Source organism: Arvicola amphibius, chromosome 11 (genome assembly GCF_903992535.2).
Source record: "Arvicola amphibius chromosome 11, mArvAmp1.2, whole genome shotgun sequence".
Classification (NCBI taxonomy): domain Eukaryota; kingdom Metazoa; phylum Chordata; class Mammalia; order Rodentia; family Cricetidae; genus Arvicola; species Arvicola amphibius.
The window spans coordinates 111031615-111058404 of record NC_052057.2 but is presented as its reverse complement, the minus strand read 5'-3'; the positions used below and the strand labels follow the sequence as shown (position 1 = coordinate 111058404).

The window sequence follows — 26790 nt, the reverse complement described above, 5'->3', positions numbered from 1 at the left end:
AATAGGGTTAATTTTGAAGCTATTAATATTGAAGCTTAATATCCATCACTTTTAGTGATTTTTATTATACTCTTGGGTACTGTAAAGGATTCGGATGTGCATTATTACCAACTCTACTGTACCAACGCTCTAAAATATATCATTTCAGTTTGTGTAGATCATAAACTCAAATGTTGAAGTTACTGAGTCCCGGTAATCTGGATGGAAATAAGTCTTTTTTCAAGCACTATCTTTCCAGGTTAATTATGTGTCAGTATTGTCAAGTTCACATGCAGTGGGGGTGCCAGCTAAATAAAGGAAGTAAGGGGTATCAGGTGGGTGCTTAGCTAGATGTAACAGCATACAAAAGATAGCTTCAGATAAGATAGGAGAAGATACTGAGAATCAGAATTTGATGACATTTGTTAGAAATATTGAAGGGGGATTGGAGTGAACCAGAAAGTTAAAAAAAATTGCGAACTCTAAAGGTTATGCCAGGGAAGATTAGGTGTTAGATTCTAAAAGAAAATCAGTGAAAGATTTAAAGGAAAAATATTAAATTAAAATTTGGAGTTGTTAGCCAGGTATGGATATGTACCTCAGCAGTTAATGTGGTTTTGGTTTGTTGTTGTTGTTTGTTGGTTTGTTTTAGGTGGGGTCTCATGTAGCTCAGCTTTGCCTTAAGTTTACTATGTAGATAAGGATACCTGTGAGGTTATAGTCATCTTGCATCCACCTTTCCAACTGTTAGGATTACTGGGATACTCATTACCATACCTGTGTTGGAGAGTGAGCCCTAGGCTTCCTCTGTGCACATACAGGGCAATCTCTTTATATCACTAACCCCCTTTTTGAGCTAAATCAACAACCCCCTGTGAGGCCCATGCTTACTCCTGTGCTTTACCTGAGTCCCAGTGCTAAGATTCCTGACTTTACCAACCATCCCTACCAGTGGTAGAACTATCCCTTAGCAGATACTGTGTTCAATCCTTACAACCAGGAAAGAAAAATGGAAAAAGAAATTTTGACATGTTTAACAGTAGGATTTGTAGTTGGAAATATTTTGCACCAGTCAGTACTCTCTCTGAGTTGAGGATGAGTCTGAATTTGTTATTAACGTTAACTGAGGTTGTTTTTGTACACATGTCGAAGAGTTTGCACAATTCTGTCACATACATGAAGATCGTTCTTTAGCTCCTCAGAACCATCTTGGGAAATAAATGTTTTCTATTTTTTTAATTAAATGAAAGAAAATTGATAGATGAAGCCAGTCAAGATCACAGAGTAGGACAGGGCTTAATATAGGTTTTCTGTTGTTATTCTTCTGTCTCCCTATAGGTAATAATTAGAGGAATAAATATAAGTGTCATTTAGGGGAACCAACATAGACCAGGGCTGCATATGGTCTACATAGTGAGTTCCAAGACAGCCAGGGCTATGTAGAGACCTTGTCTCAAAAAGAAAACAGCAGAAGACCATGAGAAGGTGAAGGATCAGAATTGATGTTGAGGCTACGCCGAGTTACCGGAAACTCTATCTAAAAACAAACTTGTTTTGTTTTGTTTTTTTCCAAGACAGCATTTCTCTGTAGTCTTAGTTGTCATGGAATTTGCTCTGTAAACCTGGCTGGCCTTGAGTTCAGAGATTCCGCCTACCTCCCTCAAATACCTGGATCAGAGGTGTGAGCAGTATCACCTGGCTCAGAGAAACAATTCTTAGTTTGTATATTTTTAGTACACATTGCCGGTTAAGTCTCCTTAAAAGTTCCACCAACTTATATTCCTTCCAGAAATGTGCTAGTAGAGCCAGGTTTGGTGGGTGGCCCACATCAGAGACAGATCAACTTCTGCTACCTAGGAAGTTTTAGGCTACTTGGGCTACATGTAATTCCTTTTTGTCTCAGGACAAAAAGGGAAGAGAAAGGGAGGAGAAAGAAAAAAAGTAGGAAGGAAAAAGGAACAGCAAGAGAGCAATTATGTGAACTGTTTATTACCTTTTCAACATAGAATAAGTCATTTCCATCTTTAGTGGCATTGTGAATGCTAAAAATGGTCTTGTCACCATCTTAGCTACTATTTCTTAGTTTAGTATGTCCAGCCAGAGTTTATTTTCCTTACTGTCTTTGTTTTGACATGGTTTGGCTATACAGTTGAGGTTATTCCTATACTTCAGGGTATTTAGGTCATACAGGTGCTACATCATGATGTAGATGGATTTTTTCTTTGGGCCACCAGCTCAAATAATGACACAGACTTGTTATGAAAATCATGAAAGCTCTGCTTTAACTTAAGCTTGTCCTACTAGCTCTTATACTAGTTAAGTTTGAGTATGACTGACATGTTTTGATATTTCTCTCAAGTGTTGTCCCAATGAAATGTACTGTTTTGTCTTATTGGACAGAAACTAATAACAATACTTAGACACGTAGTCAAAAAATAATAGGAGTTGGGAGTCTGGGGTGATGAAAAGATGGCTCATCAGTAAGAACACTTGGTACGTATTCAGAGGACCCAGGTTTGATCCCTCGTACCCATATGAGGCTCACATCATCTCTGATTCCAATTACAGGGCATCCGACACAGCTGCCTTTACAGGCACCAGGCTTGAATGTGATGCACTCACATACGTGCAAGCAAAACACTTATACACATAAAATAAAAATAAGTCTTAAGATATTGTGAGTAGGTATGATGATACATACTTGAACTCCCAGAACTCAGGCCCAGGCAGGAGTACTGAGAGTACCCATAGTTGCGAGCCTCAGAAAGTGTAGGCATATAATTGCAATTACTGTACATACATGTACAGACTTTCTAGTTATGATTCCCTCAGCAATTCACTCTAACAAGTATTTACAGACATTTAGACACTGTAGTAGATTAAAATGCATAGCCTGTGTGTCAGGTAAACACTACAACGTTTAGATAAGGACTTGCTACTGCAGATTTAGTTATAATAATTTGGGTATCCATGGGATCAGTTCCCCAAGAATAAAGGAAAAAACATGACCGTATTTGTAATGTTGTGCATAAACCCACAGTCAATTTTTTAAGCTTTCTGTTTTACCAGATGACTTGTTTAAAACAGACATTACTTTCTGTTTGTGTGTTGTTACTCATCTAAACACTGCCTCAAACACCATACAATGAGTGAAAATTTAAAAATCGGATGAGTTGAAAACGCACCCATACAGTGAAAGGAGAGCAGGGAGATAGTTATTGAAGTACATTTTTCGCAGAAGGGATCTTGACTCATGTTTTCAACAAAATTCTAAAGTTGGAAAAATATTTACCATAGCCACAGTCAATTTTTATGCTAATACTGAAAATTAAATGCAACAAGCAAATTTAGATCATATAAGAATATCATGAAGTTTAAAAGTTTACATAAGGGCAAATGTACATAATTAACAATCCCAAAGTTATAAGTTGATAAGAGCACTAGATCTTAGTTCTTTTGTTTGTTTATTTATTGTGTGTAGAGGTACTGCGTGGAGGTCAGAGGAGAGTTAGATCTTTCTCTCTTACCGTGGGGTCGGGTGCTGAGCTCCTATATGTGTGGTTGCAGGTGCTTTACCTTCTGAGCCATCTTACTAGCCTAGAATTGTTTAAGCAGTTAGCTTTGTAAGCTGAAGTTTTAGTAATGTGCTCAATTAGGGTAAACTTAGTTTTTATTTTGAACTTGATTTTATATATGCAGGTTTTTTTTTAATAGAAGAACGAGTTTCTTGCGGGCTGACAGTCTGAGAGGGTGACTCTGATCATCGTGACAGAGAGCATGACAATTGGCAGGCAAGCATGGCACTAGAGCTTACATTCTGGTCCACAAGCAGGAGGCAGACAATTGCCATTTTTAAATTTTGTTTAGTTATGCCTTCATTGTATGAATTTTTGACTGTTCTTTTTACTGTAGCATTTGCATACCTCCCTTCTTGATATTAGGTCATTTTATATATTGAGATTTTAAAAGATACTTTTTGTTTTTTTTTTTTTTTTTGGTTTTTCGAGACAGGGTTTCTCTGTAGCTTTGGAGCCTGTCCTGGAACTAGCTCTTGTAGACCAGGCTGGTCTTGAACTCACAGAGATCCGCCTGCCTCTGCCTCCCGAGTGCTGGGATTAAAGGCGTGCGCCACCACCGCCCGGCTTAAAAGATACTTAATATCAAACTTTGGCACTACAAACAAAAAAAGATTAAATTTGTTGAATGACTGTGAAGATTGGGTTTTATGAATAGTCTGATGATGTAGCAGTTTTTAGAACATTGGTGGAGTGAACTCATGTATCTCTTGACTTTTGCAAAAACACAGACTTGGAAAAACTAGGTAGGATACTAAGTCAGGACTGTAATTATATATGTATTGGGTTACTTAGTTCTTTTGTTTTTGCTCTTGTTTTTTAATGTATAAGGGTATTTTGCCTGCTTGTATGTCTGTGCACTAGCCACCTAAGTGAGTGTCTGCTCTCCTTGAAGGCCAGAAGAGGGCATTGGAACTGGGGTTACAGATGGTTATGAGCCTCTTGGATGCTGGAAATCAAACACAGGCCTTCAACAAGAGTAGCTAGTGTTCTAACCTGCTGAGCCATCTCTCCATTGATACTTTAAAAAATATTTTTATTTTGAAATTAGTATCTGTAATTCTAACAGGCCTGGAACAAATGTTTAACTGTCTTCCTGTACCTGCTGCTTCTTGGGTACTGAGATTACAGACATATGCCACCATGTCCACTTTAAACAGACAGTTCAACTTTGGATCATCTTATTTTGACAAATAGTATCGTATGAATTCTCTTTGAGCCATTTGAGTTTTTTATTACATAGTTTAGATATTTAGTCCTCACATCATTTATGCTTCAAAAATCATTGACATCATGTGTGTTCGGTGTTACTGTAGTATCTAAAGGACAGTATTACCCAAATGTGTTGACTATCATCTTTTATCCTACCACTTAGAAAGGTAGAGGCACAGAAGATTGTGAGTTTGAGGCTACCTGTGCTACAGGTAAGACCTGGTTTCAAACATTCAAAAAAAGTTTGACAATTTTCTACTGTCATTTGTTACACAGTTTGTGCCATGGAAAGAAAGTATTTGGCAAAACAAAACACCCTAACAAAACAAGGTATAGCAGGGCATTACTCTGGGCTACAAATATAACTGTTAGAACCTGAAGTTTGGCCTGTAAGTGGCTGTGAAACAGAATATTGACTGCAAAGATTACCAGAATGTTCGTGAGTTCTTGGCTATAAAACAGAAGCATAGAATGACATGAAGAATCAGGGATTATTCCTCTTATCAATTTAAATGCCATGTAGGAAGCCATGGTGGTACTGGTGGAATGTCCATCTAAATATATGTGCTTCCGTGTCTGAGTAAATTTAATGAAATTTGTTTTGGTTTTGAGAAGTATGGCATTAAAACAGGACCCACGCTTTCCTGCTATCATATTGTCAGGTTCAGGTATATGAGACTAGACAAAAATAGAATGGAAGACAGGAGACTTAATGACTTTTAGTTATGGGCTCAGGGAAGAAGTACTTAATCACATGATAGGCAACCAAGTAGATTTTTAAAAGTTTACATGTCTTGTAATACATTGGCTAATAAAGAAGTTTCCAAAAATTAGCTACCTGGATGTACTCTCATTTTTTGTAGTGCTAGACGTTGAACCTTGCGACTTGTGCCTGTTAAGCAAGGACTCTTTAACAGTGAGGCACATCCCTAGCCTCTCAGTTATTTTTTTAACTCTACTTTGTCTATTGTAAGACTTCTAGTAAGAGTGGAGTCAGCAGGTGCTTTGGGGGTGAGTTTTTATGTTAGAACAGTCAATTTTTATCTCTAGATAACATTTTTGGAATAGTTACTGTGAAGTTGGTATTGTACAAAATCTTTTACTAAAACTTGACTTTCTTCTATAATATCTATGTGAAGTAGACATTATTAGCATCCCCATTTATATACTGAGAGTTAGAAATTTAATTTTTAAAAAAATAGAAATTTAACAGATTGTGTATTGTAGGTGTAAATTTCTGTTCCACAAGCCACTCCCAAATATCTGACACAGAATTAATATAAATAATAAGTGCTTGACCAATAGCTCAGGCTTGTTACTAACTAGCTAATGCTTGCATTTTAAATTAATACATATTATCTATGTTTTGCCATGTGGGTTGGTACCTTTTCTCAGTACACCATGCCCATCTCACTTTTCTCTGTCTGCTCGTGACTCCTGACTCCATCTTTTCCCCATCATTTTCAGCTTGTCTTTCCTTCCTAGCTTTATCCTGTTCAGCTATTGGCCAGTCAGCTTCTTTATTAAATCAATCACAGCAGCATATATTCACACAGTGTTGTATAGGAATATTCCACCCCCCCCCCTTTTCAAAGCTTCACAGTGTACAAAAGGATTATTCCATAGCAGTGTATTGATAAGTTTCTTTCTTCCTCCCCAGAACCTATTAATAAAGCTATTTACTTCAGGGACAAGCTGGAGAAGAACCATCTCAGTGATTTTTAAAACTTTGAGTTAGAATACCAAATTGAGCTTTGTAAAGTTTTACTAAGACAATATTAAACACAATAAGTAAATTTTTTAAGAATTGAAACTTGCCCAAGGGCCTTGTGCATGCTAAGCAAGTATTCCACTAATAAGCTTCATTTCCTGCCTACTAAATGTACGTGAATTTAGATGACAAACTTTTATTTTGTTTGCACAGAATTTTATATTTGCCGTACTGTGTCTAGTCTAAACTGTGGGGTGGAGAGAATGAAATGAAATGAAACCTTTCCATTTCCAGACACAACTGTGGTGTTCTAAAGCTGTGTCATGGCCACCAAAAAAATAGCATCCAGGCTTCGGGTTGAGATAGAGACAGCTTGTCTCTTGTGCTGGAGTGTGAACTCAAGACCTTGAACATATTAGATGAACTATCTACCACTATATTACATACCCAGCCCAGAGATATTTTTAAAAGAGTCAGTAGTATGAGCACCAAGGTAGAGAGAAGGGGTCTGTAGAAATGGCAGCTTTAGGAAGAGGTTCTATGATGGAAGAGAATGACAGTGGCAGAAGCTGAGTAATCTTGATTACTTATACAGCAGTCCCCTCACAGTATTACTGCTGTAGAACTGACCTCCCATATTCCTTTTTAAACCAAAGATGGTAAACCCCTTCAGTCAGATAGTCTTGAGTTTTGTCTATCTACTTCCCTATGGCTGACTTGAGAATACATGTACTTTGCCTTGTTGACTCTTGAGTAGGTACCAGATACCAACCAGTGAGAATAATTTTTTTTTTTATTTTCTTTCTGATTTTTTTTAAACTAGAAGACTGGGTATTACTTGAGATTAAGAGAATCTTGAATAACGCTTACGTTGGTTGGTTGGGTGTTGATGCACAGTGGAAGTTTGATTTCTACGTTTCTGTACATATGTACTTGCTAGGAAGCTGGTATTTTTCTTTCAGTGACTACCATTTTACATGCTTTTAGTAAAGTGTATTGTTTATATGCTGCCTTGGATACAAGGTGGTGACAGCACTTTTGTATTAGGCATTACTAGATATTATTTGTATTTCTGCTTATGTTCATGGATTGGCTACATATGGTTTGCTAAGAGCTGATACATGATTTAAGAACATGTTGATTCTCCTTGAGATCTTACAGGGAAAAAAAACTTGTAAGATCCATTTTAAAGAATTAAAAGATGTTTATTTTGAAATGGGGTTTTCCTGTGTAGTCCTAGCTAACTTGAAATTGCTCTCTTACTATGTAGACCTCAAAGCTGTCCTCAAACCTGCCTGTGCTATGATTAAAGATAGTATCACCACACCTGGCTTTTATTAGTGTGTTCTGTACATTAGCATGAGTAAAGATGGCCAGTAAGTGTTGCCAGAGGTTTCTGTCCCACCAGGTCCCACAGCCATTTAGTCCCAAATAAATCACACAGATGTCTACATTAATTATAAACTGATTGGCCTAGTATCTCAGGCTTCTTATTAGCTCTTATAACTTATATTAGCCCATAATTCTTGTCTGTGTTAGTCACTTGGCTTGGTACCTTTTTCGGCGAGGCAGTCACATCTTGCTTTCTTGCTTTGTTTATGGCTGGGTCTGATTGCAGACTGAAACTTATCTCTTCCCAGAATTCTCGTTGCCCTGCCTCTACTTCCTGCCTGGTCACCCCACCTATACTTCCTACCTGGCTACTGTCCAATCATCATTTTATTAAAAATAATACAAGTGACAAAATAAAAGACCATTGGCCCATAGCAAGTTAAGTGTGGGAAAGAATTGTTTTTATTATGAATAGCAGGGTATTATGTAGTACATATTTAATATATGTACATAAAGTACAGACACTGTACCAGCTCATGTAGACCCAGTTCTTTCCTGTATGCTTTTAGGAGATGAGTTTGCTTTTGAGAAATCATTCTTTTAGCTCTTTTAAAAAAACAAGTAAATAGACAAGCCAATTTATTGATGAAAACAACTCCCTCTAAGGAGTTTTTGCATGCTTGTTGCTGCTGTCTGTTATGCGATCTTTGCTGGGGGGTGGGTAGACGGAGGGTGAGAAGACCCAGAGACTAAGACACAGACTCAGATTCCCTTGCAGAAGCTCTTTATTGTAAAATGGTCAGGCGTTTTTTTTTTTTTATGGGCTTAGGGAAATTACATGGCTGCAGGAACGTTTCTGGTTGGTCCTTTTTGAAACTGGCTATCACTACTAGTGTATTGTGATTGGCTAGGAGCACAAGTCTTTAGTCTATGCTTTTGGGCCAATTTTGCATACTTATTGTGAGTTTGCATGTGCTTGCTTGTGCTTGCACTATTGCCCTACCTCACCGATACCATTTTTTTGTCCTGTAGGTAGGAACCTGGAATTGTTAATAAACTTTGCTTTTATGTTGCAAATATTGTATTTTTCAGAAACAAGAAACAAAAACCTGACAATAAACCACTGTGCCTAGTATACCCACACTATGTCTCAGTAGCTTCCTTCAGTTCCCACCTTGTTTCCGCTAGACTTCTGCCTTCCCTTTTTCTTATTTGGCACTACAAGGGATATATTATCTAAATTTGAGAAGAGGGCTGGAAGTCAAAATACTTTCCTCATCGTCCAGCCTGGGATGACAGAAGAGGGATATGTTACCCTTAGCCTAAGTCAGTTGTTTTTGTGTCTTTCTGGGACAAATTATAGCCAGGGAGGTGACAGGCACAGTGGCACTTTTCTGTAATTTTAACATTCCTCAGGCTGAGACTGGGACAGATCACAAGTTCAAGGTCAGACCCTGTCTCAGACAACAAAAAATGTAAACATAACAAGAAATATGTTCCAATAGAAGCTGTTGCTAATCCAGTACTTTGAGATACTTGTCATTTTTGCGTTGTTTTCCCTCTAAACAGCTCCTCAACATTTTCACTGCCCATCTGTGATTGTGTTATTTATTGGGAGATGGCAGGAGACCAAGATTGTCTAAGGCTGGCCTGGAGCTTAGCATAGTCCTCCTGGTTCAGTCTGCCCAGTGTTGAGATTATGGGCACGAGTCGTCACGTGTCTGTACTTGTGTTCTGTGTATTGTTCCGTTACAGCATTATTAGCCTTACTAATCACTATCCCATGTTTTCTTACAGTATCTACACTAGGAAATGAATAACCACAGGTTTATTAATTATAATAGTAAACTATCTTAAATACTTTAAACAAATTGTTTTATTTTGCAGAGAGGGATTGAGACAGAGTGTGTATGCCTAGATGTTTTGGACTTACTAAGTAGACCAGATTGACCTTGAATTTTAAGAGAATTTGCTGAGATTAAAGGCAAGTACCCACTTGCCTGTCCACGATTTTCTTAACATGGGTCTTTATTGAACTGCATGGGTATCTGTGCTCATGGTGTGTTCAAATGATGGTGCAATATCTGGCTTTGTAGGCTTCTTGGATTTGCAGGTTTTTCTTGGTTTTTTGTTTGTTAAACCTGGTAATTCTATTGATGCAGTTTTAAAGGAAAAGGGGTGGGTTTTCTAGTAGTATTACTGAATTAAGTAAGATTTGAATTTATAAAATCTTTGCTTACCCTCACAGATACCAATTCTTTTCTAGAAAGGTTATAATTATTCGTATCTTCATTATGAATGATGAAAATTACTAAAAATTGTTTTTTTTATGTTTTTGGGAAATTTTAAAATATACAAAGCTAGAATATTTAGTGAGCCTTCTGTATCCTTCTGCCTTGTTGGTGTACCATTCAACATTAAATTTATCTACCTTTCATGAACAAAATTCATTTCTGCTAATCTTTCTTGTTTTTTTTTTTTTTTTTTTTTTGGTTTTTCGAGACAGGGTTTCTCTGTAGCTTTGGAGCCTGTCCTGGAACTAGCTCTTGTAGACCAGGCTGGTCTTGAACTCACAGAGATCCACCTGCCTCTGCCTCCTGAGTGCTGGGATTAAAGGCGTGCGCCACCACCACCCGGCTTCTTGGTTTTTTTTAATCAATTGTTTTCATTAGACTAATAGTTTAAATCAAATATCATCTTACACATTAGTTTTTTGAAGCTTATTTTGTCCTAACTACAATGCCAGCCATTATCAACCAAACAAAAGTGGGTTTATAAATATTATTAATTATATGTGTGTCAGGTAAGCGTACTGGTGACTGTGGAGTTCAGAGGCAGATGATTCCTTGTGAGCTTGAGTTAGGGGCCACTACCCAATGTAGTGCTGGGAACTGAGCTCAGGTCTCCTGGAAGAACATCAGTAGGAGAACCCTGAGCAACCCCTCTCTAGTCTCCACTCTCACAAAATTTTAAATATTTTTTGGATAATGGAGGTTTGTGCTGGAAATCAAACTATGCATGCACACAGGACATGCATTTCATAGTGTCAAACTTCCAGCTTGAAAATTTTTAATTTCTAGCTCAGGATTAAATTTCTGTATTTATCTAAAATTTGGCTTTTATTAGTTGCTTTGATTATTTCATCCCCCCCCAACAGGTCTATACATGCATTATTTTTTAATTTATTTTAACTTATTATAAGCTTCCCTTTCTGAGGAAATAACTTGTTGAAGAAAGTAAGTTGATGTTCTAGGGAATGGTTATCATTCTATGTTCAGCTAATTGTTTTCTTACAAGCCTATTTTCTATTCTGCATTTACTGTATTGCTCATAGGTGTGAAATCTTTATTTTGTGGACTAAGCCAGAAACTATCGATAACTATCCAGTTAAATCATATGAAATGTTTATATTAGCATGTTATGCTTAGAGTGAGTGCCAAGTAATCTCTGTGGTCATCTCTCAGCCTTCTTTACCCATCAGAAGTATCTGTCAACATTTTCCTGATTGTTTCTATTAATTTGCATGTTATTGCATTTACAGTACATGTAGAAGTCAAAGGACAACTTTGGAGTTGGTTCTCGCCTACCTTTACATTGTTCCAGGCATTGAACCATGTTGTAAGATCTGTTGATGTATAGATGTGTTATTTCAGTTTGAAATGACCATCCCTGTGTTTCATCTGCACTGTTGTTGCTGCTTTTCGATGTGTTTTGTGGTTATCAGCTGCTTAATGTTTCTTTCTCTAGTTTTTATAATGAGTTCTGAAACCAGTTCACCAAGTTGTTTGATTTTTAAATTACATGTATTGATTTTGTATATATGGTCATAGCACACACATCCTAATGTCAGAGGACAACTTGATCTCTCAAATCTATTCTCTCCAACATGTGGATACTGGGATTGATCTTAGGTTTTCACGTTTGGTGGTAGGTGCCTTTACTTGTTGCTTAGCTACCTCTCTTGTCTCAGAGTTTTTGTTTGTTTGCTTACTTGCTTGTTGTGTGGAGTGGTGGGCTGTGTTCCCACCTGGCTCCTGCATGGCTAGCTTTATACCCGAAATAACAACACACAAATTGTATTCATTTAAACACTGCCTGGCCCATTAGTTTCAGCCTCTTCTTGGCTAACTCTCACATCTTGATTAACCCATTTCTATTAATGTGTGTAACACCACGAGGTGGTGGCTTACCGGGAATATCCTAACCTGCATCCATCTCAGAGAGGAGAGCTATGGCATCTGCCTGAGGCGTCTGCCTCACTGCCATCTTCCTTCCAGCATTCTGTTCTGTCTTCCCTGCCTACCTATGTTTTGACCTATCAGGCCAAGCAGTTTTCTTTATTAATTAACCAATGAGAGTAACACATAGACAGATGACCCTCCATCACTTGCTTGCTTGTTTCCTAAGGTATTGTTAGACACAGATGAGTTCTTATGGATTTGAGGCTATTCAGTTTTTGTAATTTTTTTTAATGATTAGACTGTGCCAATGAAAGTCATTGTAATGTTGACTTCTTTGCCATTTTAGCATGGCTGTACTAGTTTTTCTTGCCCCATGGTGCACTAAGATGTTCTAAACATATATGATTGGTACATTTTCTGCTCTGCTTTAGATAGATTCAACCCCTTTTAATAGCCCATTTAGAAACCACCATGTGAATGTTCAGTGAGGTTACCCAGAAAATTTTCTAGCTAGAAAAGTCTCTGAAAGTCTTTTCTGTGGAGACTAACTGAAAACATGGTGGGTGATTCACATACCCTCGATTTACATCAACAGACAAACAGCTTCTAATGAATACTATCCCCACTTCTATGAATAGCTCACAAACTAAAAGAACACTATATGTATTTGCAACTTTTACTGTATCAAAAGATGCAAGTTAAAAATCAGGCTTTGCTTACAGAGATATGGCCCAGAAACTTCAGAAGTCTGCCTGCTCACTTTTCTGCATTACTCAGAAAACTTTCCCCTCTCTTCTTTCTGTGTGTTTTAAGCATGCATTTCCTATCATTTTAACACTATTCTAAAACTTGCTACCCTGTTCTATAATTGCTAATCTGCCATGTGACTGACCATCACACTAACTTAGTTTAAATGGCATGACCTTTTTCTTTCCTTTGTCTTCCCCCTCCAGGCAGCTCCTGAGATTTACTTGCTGCCCTGAAATTTTTTTCCCTCCTTTTCAAATCAGGGAAGATAAGCAGATAGTAGAATCCGGAAAGGATTGGGGCTGAGTCTCTTTTTGGCTGTCTTCTGGTGTCACAAAGTCTCATTTCCTTTAGAAACACTGGTTACTTGAAGCCCATTTGGTGTGAAATCCCAGGAACTTGGAGATGATTTGATAGATGTTGAGGATAGATCAGATCTCTTTTCAGATGAGATTGGTTCTTCACAGCAGTGGGTGCTGTGGATGCTAAAGTTGTTTTTGCTGCCTTGCTTTTTTGATGCTGCGAGAAATACATACCCTGGAAAGGATTATTCCCTGTGGATACTATCATTTTCAAAATAATCATGCCCCATCTTCCCGTGGTTGGAGCAGGACCTTGAGCAAGTACCCTGCTGCTGAACTACATTTCTAGCCCCGCCCTTTTACTTCTTTATGCATTCCATAGTTCTGCCCCCCGAAAATGTTGAGTTTGTTTTGTGTTTTTGTTGTTGTTTTTTATTTGTTAATTTTAATAGCTTTAGATATTGAACATGGGATCTTACAGTGCAGGCATCGCAAGTGTGTGCCAGTTTTTCCAGTTCTGGCTGCTATTTTTTAACTGAAATTATATAGAAAACTTGAACTCGGCCCCTGGGATTTTTATTTTCTGCATTTCTAACTCTAAGCAGGCTATGTAACTTCTGAATCTTTTTTCATTTGCAAATAGAAACAAGAATAATACTGTGTTACGTGTTGTGATAAATGAGGCAGTGTATATATATCTGTTTAGTATAGTGATTTTAATTAACAGTCTCTTGGTGAGAGTAATGATTGTTAACTTTATGTATTGCATTTTTGGATGTGTAGAAAATTAAAAAGCGTTTGTGGCCAAAACCCATATACTGACATTTTTTAGACTACAGATAAGGGTGGAGCCATATTATGTGACTTGGTTTCTCCTTGCTCTTGGGTGGAACTTTGTTACCTTCAGTTAATGGGTATATAAAGAATGAGGGTGTAGATTCAAAAGGGAACTTCTCAGTAAAGCTGCCAGTCTTGCAATTCACAGCAGTCATCCCACATCAGCCTACTCAAAGTGCCAATCTTGTATCTGTAAAACAGTGGATGAAACCATAGGCTTCCATATCTGAGTAGATTAGGGGTTGCTTCTCAACATATCGTTAGGTGCTCAACTTGAGCACCTATATGTATAAAATATGAGGTGTGTGTGTGTGTGGCCTTGCCTAACCTTTAAGTAAGATGGCCCTATATAATGGAGTGTGTGTGTATGTGTGTGTGTATGTGTGTGTGTGTGTGTGTATTTTTTCTGGTGATTGAAGTTTATAGTAGTTTAGAGATTATCACTGCAGTGTTATACTCTGCCTTTTAGAGTATATATAGTAGAGAATTGTTAATGAGTAACAACCTTATTGGCAGCCAAATATGGCATGTAAATATAAAGTAGTGAACTGTTACTGGCAAAGATATTGTAACCTTATAAACAAGATATATGGCCTGAGGAGTATGAGTGGGTAAAAGCAAGTTTATAGCATACTCTGATAGCTATGAAGTTGAATTTTTTAGTTAGAATTGAGATGTGTGCCTGTAATCCCAGTACTTGGAGCTTGAGCCACACTTAGGGCCAGTTTGGACTACATAGTGAGGCCATTTCTCAACATCAAAGAAACCAACAAAAATTACATGTTTTGATACAGGAGTTTGACTTCTGAAACAAAATATTTCTGTTAAAAATAATCCTATATAGAAGTATTTATTGTGAGATTAAACCCTAAGGGGTAATAAGTAAATATAGTGTAATCTTTAGGGTAATGCTTTGTTTGGCATTATTAGTATTGCTGATTATGAAGCATTTATAATAATATAAAAATGATTAAGTGAAGGGAAATGATTCTGAGACCCATGATGGACTTCTTAATTCTGTGATAGCCTACATGAAACTTTGTTCGTTGTTACAGACCCAAGTATGTTACTTGCAGACAGCAATTTGCCATTCCTACTTTTTTTCATCATCCCTCAAAAGACATGTTACTATAATCACATTTTAGTCAATGTTAATGTGTTAACTTTTCTGTGCCTGTGATAAAATACCATACCTCCCAAAAACTTACATATGAAAGTGTTTATTTTGGATTAGTCTATCATGATGATGAAACATAGAGGAACAAGAAGCTGAGATCATATTTTCAAGAGCAACCTGTAATTTGCTCTTGAGATATAGATTCTCAAAGTCCTCTTCCAGTAATGGACTTCTCTAGCAAGGCTCCACCTCCTAAAAGTTCTATAACCTCCCCAAATAGTTCCACCAAACAGAGACCGAATGTTCAAATATGTGAACCTATGGGACATTTCTCATTTAGATTCCCACATTCCATTCTCTGACCCCATATGCTCATGGCTGTGTCTTAATTAAAAACGCCTTTACTCCAACTCCAAAGATCCTTATCGTCTTTCTTAGTCTCAACAGTTTGCAAGCCCAAAGTCTTTTCTCAGACTTAGATGGCTTAGCCCTTCTAGCTTTGCTTTGTCTGTAACAGGTAGGTATGTAGGTAGTTACATGTTTATGTTGGGCCAGGCCAAGTTCAAGTCTTGACTTTGAAAAGCTTCCTTTCTAATAAATGTAAAGAATACATGAGAAACATTGTAATGTATATAGAATATATAGCATAACTAATGAAGTGATGAATATCATGTGATTGTCTATCAAAATGGGTGTATGTGAAGGTATGGCAGAAGGAAAGATAATCAGAGTAGAATGAGTAATCACAGGGACTGGGAAAATTGTAACCAGGGAAAACTACCCTCCTGAATACTCAGAGATGAGAGTTAGGAACTTGTCTGCTTCAAAGAATTTGACCAGTATTGTATTTAAGCTTAGAAGGGTGAAGATAGAGAGTTTGCTGTTTTTAATAGTACCATAATTATTGAAGGCAAAATAAAGTGGAAGCCTTGGATTATGTAACTCTGAGCCAACACTCATTAACTTATGACATCAACTCCTTAGTCTTCTTACCATAAAATAACAATGACCATCTTTATAGGATTGTTTTTCTGAAGAGCAAATGAAAGTATTTATGGAAACGCATAGAAAACTAGGCATAGTAAAGCCTGCTTATAATCCCAACATTGAAAATGCGAGACAGAAGGATAAAGACTTTGAGGGCAGTCTGGACTATCTCCTGAAAACCTATTTAAAAAATATGGAAGTATATACAATGATGGCTGCTGCTGTCAACTGATAGAGTAACAATTACATAGTAGGAGAACCTGGGCTTACTTAGCATTTACAGCTAGGGTCCTTCTTTTTTCTTTGAACCTATGTGCCTGCCTTAGGAGTCCTTGTAACTTGCAGTTCTGATGCTCTGCTCTGGGTCCTGAGTGTTTGTAGTCTACACTACTACAAACTTAGACCAGAGTTTCTGAAGGCAGTGAAGATCTGGTATACTAGAGATGAAAAATAAGAGCCAGATCAAGATTGTTGTAAACAAGGAGAAACTGAATTATCTCAGTAAATAGGAGTACATAATCTGTGACTATTTAAGTATTAGAATTAATGGATAGATGTGCTAATGTCTGCCTGGTAGGAGCGCTGGACAGCGTGCGATAGACTAGGTAAATGCAGATTCAGTAAGCAGAGAGAAATGAAAAAATAAAGCAAAGTGAATTAGGAGATAGCCAGATGAAGATATGCACAGTATGAAATAAATTGGAAATGTTGAGTTTCAGAAGTTTTTTAAAGAAGGATTTTATATTCAATCTTGGGCCAGGTTTGAGAGTTGGTAGTCAGCAGTATTAGAATCTACACACAGCCATAGGGGTGGCCACATTCCAGTCTACACTGGAAGGAGGCCTCGCATTTCAAGTAGACATTGGTGACCCACATTATTATCTGCTTCATACTGTTCTCTTACATTTTTTTCTTTCCTTTAGTCATAACATCCCTCTGAGGTGGTTGTACTGTATTAATTATCTCTTGCTGAGTAAAAACTTACTATAAACCTGTTTATTTGAAGCAACCTGAATATTGTATCTAGGGATTGTATCTTGTAGGTTGATCAGCTGGGAAAAGGTCTGTTCAGAGTCATGTAGTGTCAATATTCAATTCATTAAGAATTGTCAGACTGAAGTTCCTGGCTTCTTGCTGTTTGTTAGCAAGCCGCCATCTTTTTAAAGGTGTAGCTCTCTATATGGCCACTTGCCAAGCAAGGCTGATAAGGAAGTCAACTATAAGATGGAAGGTTTAATTTTAATAACCACAGACCTAATCCTGTCACCTTTTCTTATATTTTATTTATTAGAACCATAGGCTTTGCTTGCATCTTACGGCAGTGGAAGGGTACGTGTTGACTAATGAAAACCAGGACGTGGGGGTCCCCGAGAAAACAGGCTTATTTTATGGAGCTTGCCTGCTATTTTTATTCTTATGAATGTGGGTATGTGCATGCCACAGTTCCTGTGGTGGGGGTCACAGGATAATTTGAGGGAGCTGGTTCTCTTCCACCATCGACCAACAAACAGGCTTGGCAACAAGTGGTCTATGTAACTGTGGAGCCATCTAGCCCAAACTAGGTACTGAAATGGTTCAATAATATTTATAAGTGTCTTAAAGTAATGAGGGTATATAAAGAGATGGGTCCATCAGGAGTTTGTACTACTCATACAGAGTTGGTTCCCAGCACCCATTTTGAGTGGCTCACTGCTGCCATACCTATAGGTACAGCTCCAGTGGGATCCCAGTGCCTTTAGCCTTAGTGGTCACCTGCCTTTACATGCATGTATACAAGTATGTGAGCACACATACACAAATACACCTTAAATAATGAAAAAGATCTTTAAAAAGTTATGGGGTATTCCCAACCTAAAACCATCTGACTCTACAGCCTGGGCTCTTCCTTGCAGTTGTTGCTCTGACAATACTTTCATGGTTTATTTAACTTTATTTTATGTCCACTGGTGTGAAGGTATCAGATTCCCTGGAACTAGATCTTCAGACAATTGTGAGCTGCCATGTGGGTGCTAAGAATTGAACCCAGGTCCTCTTGAAGAGCAGTCAGTGCTCTTAACCACTGAGTCATCTCTCTAGCCCCTCTGACTTTGTCTTTAGTGAACCCCAACATGATATTGAATGATTCCTGATCCTCCTCCTGTAACCATGCCTGTCTGATCATTATATTTAAAGTGTGAAAAATGGCTGTAGAAATAGCAGTTGTTTGTCTTTATGGGTCTGTATCCTAGTTGTGCTATGCATTCAGTGAATATGCAGGTGAGAACATGTACCGAGGTTCTGGACCAGGTAGAAAAGTACTGTAATTGGCAGCTTTAAAGGAAGAGAATGCTTAACTGCATGTTGTTTTGTCATTGAATTATTTCTCTATAGTGACTCTGAAATTTGTCTTTTCCAGTTCTCTGAGGTTCACCAGTAGTGCCACTCAGTTGCCAATATCAAGCAAGCCCATATAAACCATTCGTAATCTTTTAAGAAAAGCAGTGATATTCTTCACGGAAGCAGGGTAAGTCACACACCTTCACTGCAGTTTTGATCCACTCGCTTGCCCATGAACTCCCTTGATATTTATTTTATTTAATTTTTTTAAAGATGTATTTATTTATTGTATACACAATGTTAAGCCCCCTTGTATGCATGCAGGCCAGAAGAGGGCACCAGATCATATTACAGATGGTTGTGAGCCACCATGTGGTTGCTGGGAATTGAACTCAGGGCCTCTGGAAGATCAGCCAGTACTCTTAACCTCTGAGCCATCTCTCCAGCCCCTCCCTTGATATTTATTATAGGTGCTTGGGATTTGAATTCAGATCCTGTTGCTTAAGCTGAAAGTGTCTTTACCTGATGAGCCATCTTCCTAGCCTAGTAATGGCTAATTCTAGTTTTTATTTACACATTGAAATAGGAAAAATAATGAGCAGTGCCTTTGGGGGTTAAGTGTTAATTTGTTTTGAGATCAGAATCACTGCTTCCTAGGTTGGTCTGGAACTTAATTTGTATCCGAGGCTGGCTTTGAATACAAAGCCATCTTTTTGCCTTAGCCTCCTGATTGCTGGGATTACAAGTATATAACCCCCACTCTACACACACACACACACACACACACACACACACACACACACACACACACACACTCTATCATTTCAGTCTTCAATAATGAATTAAATCTAGACCTTTTGCATACATGTCAATTACTCTGTTGAACTGCACCTCTAGGCGCCCAAATTTTTTATTCTGAATATAGAAAGCAAGGAAAATTAATACACATTGTTTTTCTAGTGATGGGCTTTTTCCTCATGCAAACAAGCCAACTGTGCAATGTAGAAATGTTAGGCTTTTCACTAGTCTCATTAAAAAAAATTGAGTTGACTGCTTTGTCCAATTCACTTCTGAAAATCAACGTACATTTTAAATTTTTGTTGTATAGTAATATTGTTCTATTGTAGTGATGAAAGTGTTTGAACTTACTCTTATTTTTTCCACTTAGGAAGTGCACCAGAGTGTGAGGTACGGCTCACAGACTCCAGAAAGATCATCATGAAGTTATATGTGTTTCTGGTTAACACTGGGACCACTCTGACATTTGACACTGAGCTAACTGTGCAGACGTGAGTTCTGTTTCACTTCTCTCTGGTTTTTCGTCCGAATTCATACCATAATTGAACAAAATATCCTATTGCGGTGTAGGGATGGCACAGTCAATAAGAATGCCTACCTTGCAAGCACAACATGACTTTAATGCCCAGAGCCCACATAGGAAGGTCAGCTGTCACGGTGTGTGGTTGTTATCACAGTTTTGGAAGTCCCGTGGGACTCACTGGTTAGACAGTTTAGCCTAATGCAAGACAGTAAGAGATGCTGTTTCCAAGGAGGTAAATCATCTTCCTGTGGATAGCATGAAATTGTAACTTCCTGTGCATGTGCATATATACCCAACACCTGTGCGTATACATACAAACATTTAAAAAGAAACCTACTAAAACAGCTAGAGAGTTGGCTTAGTGGCTAAGAGCGTGCGTTCTTGAAGAGAGCTAGGTTCAGTCTCAGCACTCATAGCAGTAGATCCACTTACAGGATTCCAGTGGTCTCTTCGACCTCTACAGGCAACGGGCACATGTGCAATGCCCAATACACACAAATACACACACAAAAAAGAAAAATTTTCTTTGTAACCAATCTGTACTGAAACTCACCAACTGGACATGGTGAACACACTTTTTGCCCCAGCAGTTGACCCTGGAGATCGGCAGATATCTGCATTCCACATCAGCCAAAGAGACCCAATGAGATCTTATCTTAAACAAAAACAAAAACAAAAACAAAAAAAAACCAAAAAGCGCCAGTGGCCTTCCAGCATATCTCAAGGATTTTCCTTACACATCATGCACAGTTGTTAGCATTCTGAAGTGATAGGCTCAGTGTTCTTAAATTGTGCTTTGTGACATTTTCGTGACTATATTAGTAGTTATAATGAACAAAAGGCAATTCCAAACTGAAAGTTTATTAGAGCAATATGCATCTCTTTGCAGTTTTCAGTAATTTGTGTGTTTTAAAACTTTGTGTTGTGCCAGGCGGTGGTGTCACATGCCATCAATCCCAACACTTGGGAGGCAATGAGACCAACCTGGTTTACAGAAAGAGGTCCTAGACAGGCTCCAAAGCTACACAGGGAAACCCTGTCTCAAAAAGCCAAAACAAAAACAAGAATTTAAAAAAAAAAAAACCAACAACAAAATACCCCGAACAAACCCCAAAACTGTGTTGCATTTTATTTCTTACTGTGTGTATTTATGTGTATACATGCATGTGTCAATGAGTTCATTTGGCTTATTAATAAGAGAATAAAACAAATGGAATATATAAATTAATGCAGCTCATTTTTAATCATTTCTGTTTTGTCACCTTCTACTTTTTTTTCCCCGCCTTGAGATGAGGGATTTCATCTGGAGCTTTCTGATTTGGCTAGACTGGCTAGCCAGTGTATCCAGGCATCTGCCTGTCTCCTCCCTACCCTAGTGTTGGGGTTATAGATACGGACTATCACTTACTCCCCTTTTTATATGATTTCCAGAGATTCAAACTCTGTGCCTTTTGCTTGTGCAATAGGCATGGAATTTTACCCACAGAGCTATCATCTCTGGCCTTATTTATTTTTTAAATACATACATTTTTCATCAGTTTAGTTTTATTTCTCTAGGGATGACTTTGCTCATTATTTAAGTCCAGGTTGGACTTGAACTTGCTCTTCCTTCTGGGATTGCAGATTACACCCGTGGCTGTGGATTATTATGAATTTTTCTGAAAGGAAAGCATTTTCACTTGGTTTAGACTTAATGTATTTTCTAGAGTGTATTGTGAAAAACACAAATTATAGGTTCTGAGGCGGTCGACCAAACTAGATGTCACATGTATGTCCATTTATACCTTTGACAATTATATAAAAACCCAGAAAAGTAATCATAAGTGTTGCCTGTATTTTATGGGTTCACTTTTAGATGTGACAGAGTAGGCATTTAATTCACTGACAGCCAGTTGATTGTGGTATCTAATTTAAAATATAAGAAACTTGCTACCTTTTTTATTTTTGAGATAAATATTAAAATGAAATTCAGTAGCATATTATGGTATGTGTGTTTTATGGAGTGCTGCTTTTATAAAAGCACTAGGCATATGTAAATAACTGGATTTTGTTTTCTAAGTGTGGCTGACCTTAAACACGCCATTCAAAGCAAATACAAGATTGCTATTCAGCACCAGGTGCTAGTGGTCAATGGAGGAGAATGCATGGCTGCAGATCGAAGAGTGTGCACCTACAGTGCTGGAACGGTAGGTGTCTAAACTGCACATTCTGCCTTCTCACAAGATGGGGAGCAGGGTGCAAGATCATCAGTTATAACATTCCTATCATTTCTGCATTTTTTAAATACAGGACACAAATCCAATTTTTCTCTTTAATAAAGAAATGATCTTATGTGACCGTGCACCTGCTATTCCTAAAACTACCTTTTCAACAGAAAATGACATGGAAATAAAAGTTGAGGAGTCTCTTATGATGCCTGCAGTTTTTCACACTGTAGCTTCAAGGACACAACTTGCAGTGGTAAGATCTAAAGACCTCTTTTTAATGAATTGCTTCGCAAAGCATTCAAGTCTAGTTAGCAGAGAAGTCAGAATTACACAGATAACATTAAAAATACCCAACTTACATTTTTTATCTTATGTTTTAGTGGGTGTGTGTGTATGTGTGTCTATGAGTTTGTGTACATGTGCATGTGTGCATGATCTAGTGTGAAAACCATAGAGGTCAGAAAACATCTATCTAGTGGTAGTAGGACCTTTTTCCCGCACATGCTCCTGGGATTAACTCAGCTACTTGGCAGTGAGGCCTTCTGATAATGGTTTCACAAGCCTCTTAAAGTCAGGCTTTCTTTATAACGCTACAGAAGTGCAGGGTTGAGAGTTGGGGCTAAAGTTAGGTAGAAGTCAGGTGGCACACAACCACCTAAAGCTCCAGTGCTAGGGTATCTGAGGCCTCTAACTTCCACAGGAACCTCCACTCGTCTGGCATGCACACATATGTATAATTCAAATTAATAAAAATAAATCTTTGAAAATTATTCCTTTATATTTTATAATTAATATACCTAGATTTAAAATTTTAGTCCTCTGCATTACTAATAGTGTGAGAAGGTTGTCTTAAACATGACTTAACCAGCATCTCACCAAATGGGGATGGTCAGATAATTACTTTAGAACATTCTTTAGTTGATTAGGTACCCATGTTAGAATAGACAAGAGGCTCAGATAACTTATAACGCAGTTCTTTTTCCTTACTCATTTCTAGTTATCAGAAAAGGACCACATTCCTTTTTCATCTGTATTATTTACCGATACTTTCAATCCCCATATATTGTTGATAATTATTTGATTTTCCTGTTTTGTTATAGTATTTTTTTTTTTTAGATAGGGTCTATGTGTGTAACTCCTATCCTCAAACTGTCAATCCTCCTGTCTTAGCTTTCAGTCCTAGAATCACAACAGGCATGCCCAATGCCTTGTTTTCTCTTCTAGTTTACTCTTACTTAACTGTAGTGGCATTGACTCTAAGCTGTCAAGAGGTGCCTATGTTTTTCTTTGAGATAAAGAATGTGTCTTAGAACATGTGAAGTAATAGTTTATATTGTAATTTTTAGAAGGTAAATATTTAGTAAAGTTTCAGTGTTGGTTAACAGAAGGTTCCTGTGGCAGGGAAACAGAGATGAGAATTCACACATTCCAATCAAAGTGGCAACCTAAAGCAGAAGGGAATATGAGCTGATGAAGCTGCTGTGTAGCCTAATAGTGAGCAGCAAGCTCTTATTTGATTTTTTTTTTGTCAGTGGGGGGAGCGTCGCTTAACATCTTGATATTTGTCTATTCATTAGTCATAGATTTTAAAATATTTTTTTTCTTGTGCAGAAACATTCAGATTTTGTGATTGACTGATAGTAGGAAGTGACCTTACTCAGAACTTGATAGTACTTGATTCGGGATGAGGTCAGGACCAATTGATGGTGGTGTCATCTTCTTGCATAAACCTTTTGGTCTTCTAAGAAAATATAATATTGAATATTTAATATATTTTAACTGATTAAAGGGAAAGGTGATAAAATGTAAATCAACAAAAGCACGATAAAGGTTTTATACAAGGAAAACGTATGGCAGGATTATACTCGGGCATTTAGAATAATGCTGTCATGAAATTGGTCCTAATACCTCCACCAGCTTTGCCAGAACACCCTTGTCTTCCAAGATAACCTGTGTGAAGGCAATAGCAGTGTAAGAACTCACAAGTAGACAGCGTTAAATGTGCATTGCTAAGTTTTCTGCACATAAATATAATAACAGACTTTAAAAAGAAGAATAATGCTGCATATCAGGAGAGATGATTTTTTACTATAGATGAAAAAATATTAAAAATTTAATAGTTGAAATGAGAGTGAGGAACATCGGTATTGAGATTCAAGTGAATCAAAATGCCAGTTATTGTTTTATAGGCAGTTTGGAAATTACTTGGTTATTTAGGGCCTTGTGTACTTTTAAATAAAGGGAAATTTTCAGTTGGTTTTAAAGTCTTTCTAACAATAGTTTTAGACATCTTAATAACTTACCTTTGTTTAAAGGAAATTGGTCTGCTGATTTTTTTTTTCTTATAGAACTGAGTTTTTCTATACTCTGTGCCTGTAGTTATTTTCTGGATATTTTTTGTGCTTTTGTATTTCCTCATTTCTCATTTTCATATATGTATGTACACACACACATATACACACACATACATACATACACGACTCAGCTAAGAGTGAATGTCATGGGTGATCCATGAACCTCCTGGTTGACTGACACATACTTTCTGCGTTTTGCATAGTAGTACTAGGTTCACCTAGGTCCTTTGAGTTTCCAATCATGGCTTTTTGACCAGATTTAAGATACAAGGTATGCATGTGTTTCTTCCTGTGGAATAGGCCTTAAAACAGAAAGAAGTTGATTATCCTAATATTTTGCACCTATGGGCATATATTCAATATTCTTATCCAGTCATCATTACAGTTCAAGGAGTTTACAACTGAGTAAGAATAGTGATGACTATTCTCTACTCCCCACCCCCACACACCAGTTGTGTAGAAAGCAACTGCCAGTTCTGTGAGAGCTAGCTGACTGGGAAGAAGGTTCCTGATCAGTACCAGCTTCTTTTTTTTTTCCTGTGGTGAATGTGTGTGCTGTCTTCAGCAGTAGGATCCTAGGGTCCTAACCACAAATTCTGATGGAAAATAAGAACGATAGGTAGCCTGTATTTTGTGAGATGGGGATCCTCTGGCACAAACCTCCCCTTACATCTTAATGTTTATATTCTATATACAGTTTCCTAGTATTAACTGTTTGCTTGCTTCATTTCTGTCACCTCCTCTGGAAACATGCCGAGTGTGTCGGTCTAATTATCTATGTGTTCTTCATACTTAATGTGTAGTATGACAAGCTGCGGTCTGTGTCCGGTCGTCCAGCTAGCTTAACCCCGAAATAATTACACAGAAACTGTATTCATTTAAACACTGCCTGGCACATTAGCTCAAGCCTCTTATTGGCTAACTCTCACATCTTGATTAACCCATTTCTATTAAATCTGTATCACCACATGGCTGTGGCTTACTGGGAGAGATTCAGCATGTCTGACCTGGCAGCTGGCTCCATGGCGGCAGTCTCTTCCTGCCTTCTTCCCAGCATCCTGTTCTGTCTACTCCACCCACCTAATTTTCTGCCCTATCAAAAGGCCAAGGCAGTCTCTTTATTTATTTAACCAGTGAAAGTAACACATAGACGGAAGACCCTCTTACACCAGGTACTACAGGTATGTACCACTGTGCTGGCCCACAGTAAAATATGATTCCTTTTTTGGTATCATTTTGTGGGTCTTTAGACTTGTGGCCCTCTCTTTTCCTTTTCCTGTAGACTGTTTGTTGCTAACCAGTTTTATTTACTTTTTCTTTTCCAGCATTTGGAATTTTCATTCCTAATTTATGTCAGCATTTTCTTTGAACCTCCATAAGTGACCCAAGCTTCTAAATGTCTTTACTTGTCCTCTCCCCCCCCCTTTTTTTTTCTTTTTTAAAGTGGCTAAGACGGAGTGATACTTATTTTCTACAGGTCCAGAATTTTTTGTGGCGGGGTATGAAATCTCTCACATCGGTCTTTACCAGTTTACAATTGATACTTCATTCTATGTAACTGACTTCCAGTCATCTGTTCTTAAGTCATTTGACTCTTAGGGCTGCAGAATGGTTCAGATGGTAAAAATACTTGCTGGGCTAGAATGACGACTTGAGTCCCCAACACTTATATAGAAATCTGGGAATAATTGCATGTGCTAGTCCCAGTAATTGGGGGTCAGTAGAAAGAATTGTCACTAGGGCTTGTTGGCTACCAGCCCAGCTCCAGGCTCAGACTTTGTCTCAGAAGAATAAAGTGGAAGTGATAGGACACCTCGTATCCTCTTTAGGCTTCCATGCTTATACTATTGCACAGGTACCATATACATATATACCACAGCATGTACATTGTGTGTGCGCACACAGACACAACTATAGTTTGAGGACTCTGACAAGTTCAACATGTGTTTGTGTTACTCTAGAATTGATAATGAATTTTTAATCTTTTATGTTTGGCACAAATATTTGAAAATAATGTATGTATGTATGTGCAAACATGTACACACACATCATTGATTTCTTTTATTTTTTTCCATTGTAAAACAGGAAATGTATGAAGTTGCAAAGAAGCTTTGCTCTTTCTGTGAAGGTCTTGTCCACGATGAACATCTACAGCACCAAGGCTGGGCTGCAATCATGGCCAATCTGGAGGACTGTTCAAATTCATACCAAAAGCTCCTTTTCAAGTTTGAAAGTATTTATTCAGATTATCTGCAATCCATAGAAGACATCAAGTTAAAACTTACTCAGTATGTTTATCATTAAGCGGATTTTTATAATGCCTTTGAAATTTATCAGTAATTTTCAGTCACTGGATATTTGCTCCTTAGAGGCCATATGTTTATTTAAATGAGTCTTAAAACATTTGATATTATTATAATAATTGTTATTATGTGCAAGTACAGACCTGTGTGCTTCATGGTGCTTATGTTGAAGTCAGAGAACAAATTTTACATGTTGATTTTTCTCTTTCTCCCTTGAGTGTTTTAGTCATGAAAAACTTGGATTGATATGTAAAACTAATAATCTTTCTTTATAATTTGCCCAATAGAGAAAATGTAAAGTGGAGGAGA

The 26790-nt window shown here is 37.6% G+C and overlaps 1 protein-coding gene across 2 annotated transcripts in view; it reads left to right on the top strand.

The window, feature by feature from the left end:
- Positions 1-26790, top strand: part of Rb1cc1 (RB1 inducible coiled-coil 1) — a 63549-nt gene that overhangs the window by 5432 nt on the left and 31327 nt on the right. For both annotated transcript variants that reach the window (XM_038347244.1, XM_038347243.1), the window contains exons 2-6: positions 18376-18483; positions 19465-19585; positions 21677-21803; positions 21907-22077; positions 26264-26466. In XM_038347244.1, coding sequence (XP_038203172.1) covers positions 19515-19585; positions 21677-21803; positions 21907-22077; positions 26264-26466 — 572 coding nt within the window. In that variant the 5' untranslated portion in view covers positions 18376-18483; positions 19465-19514. The remainder of the gene's footprint in view (positions 1-18375; positions 18484-19464; positions 19586-21676; positions 21804-21906; positions 22078-26263; positions 26467-26790) is intronic.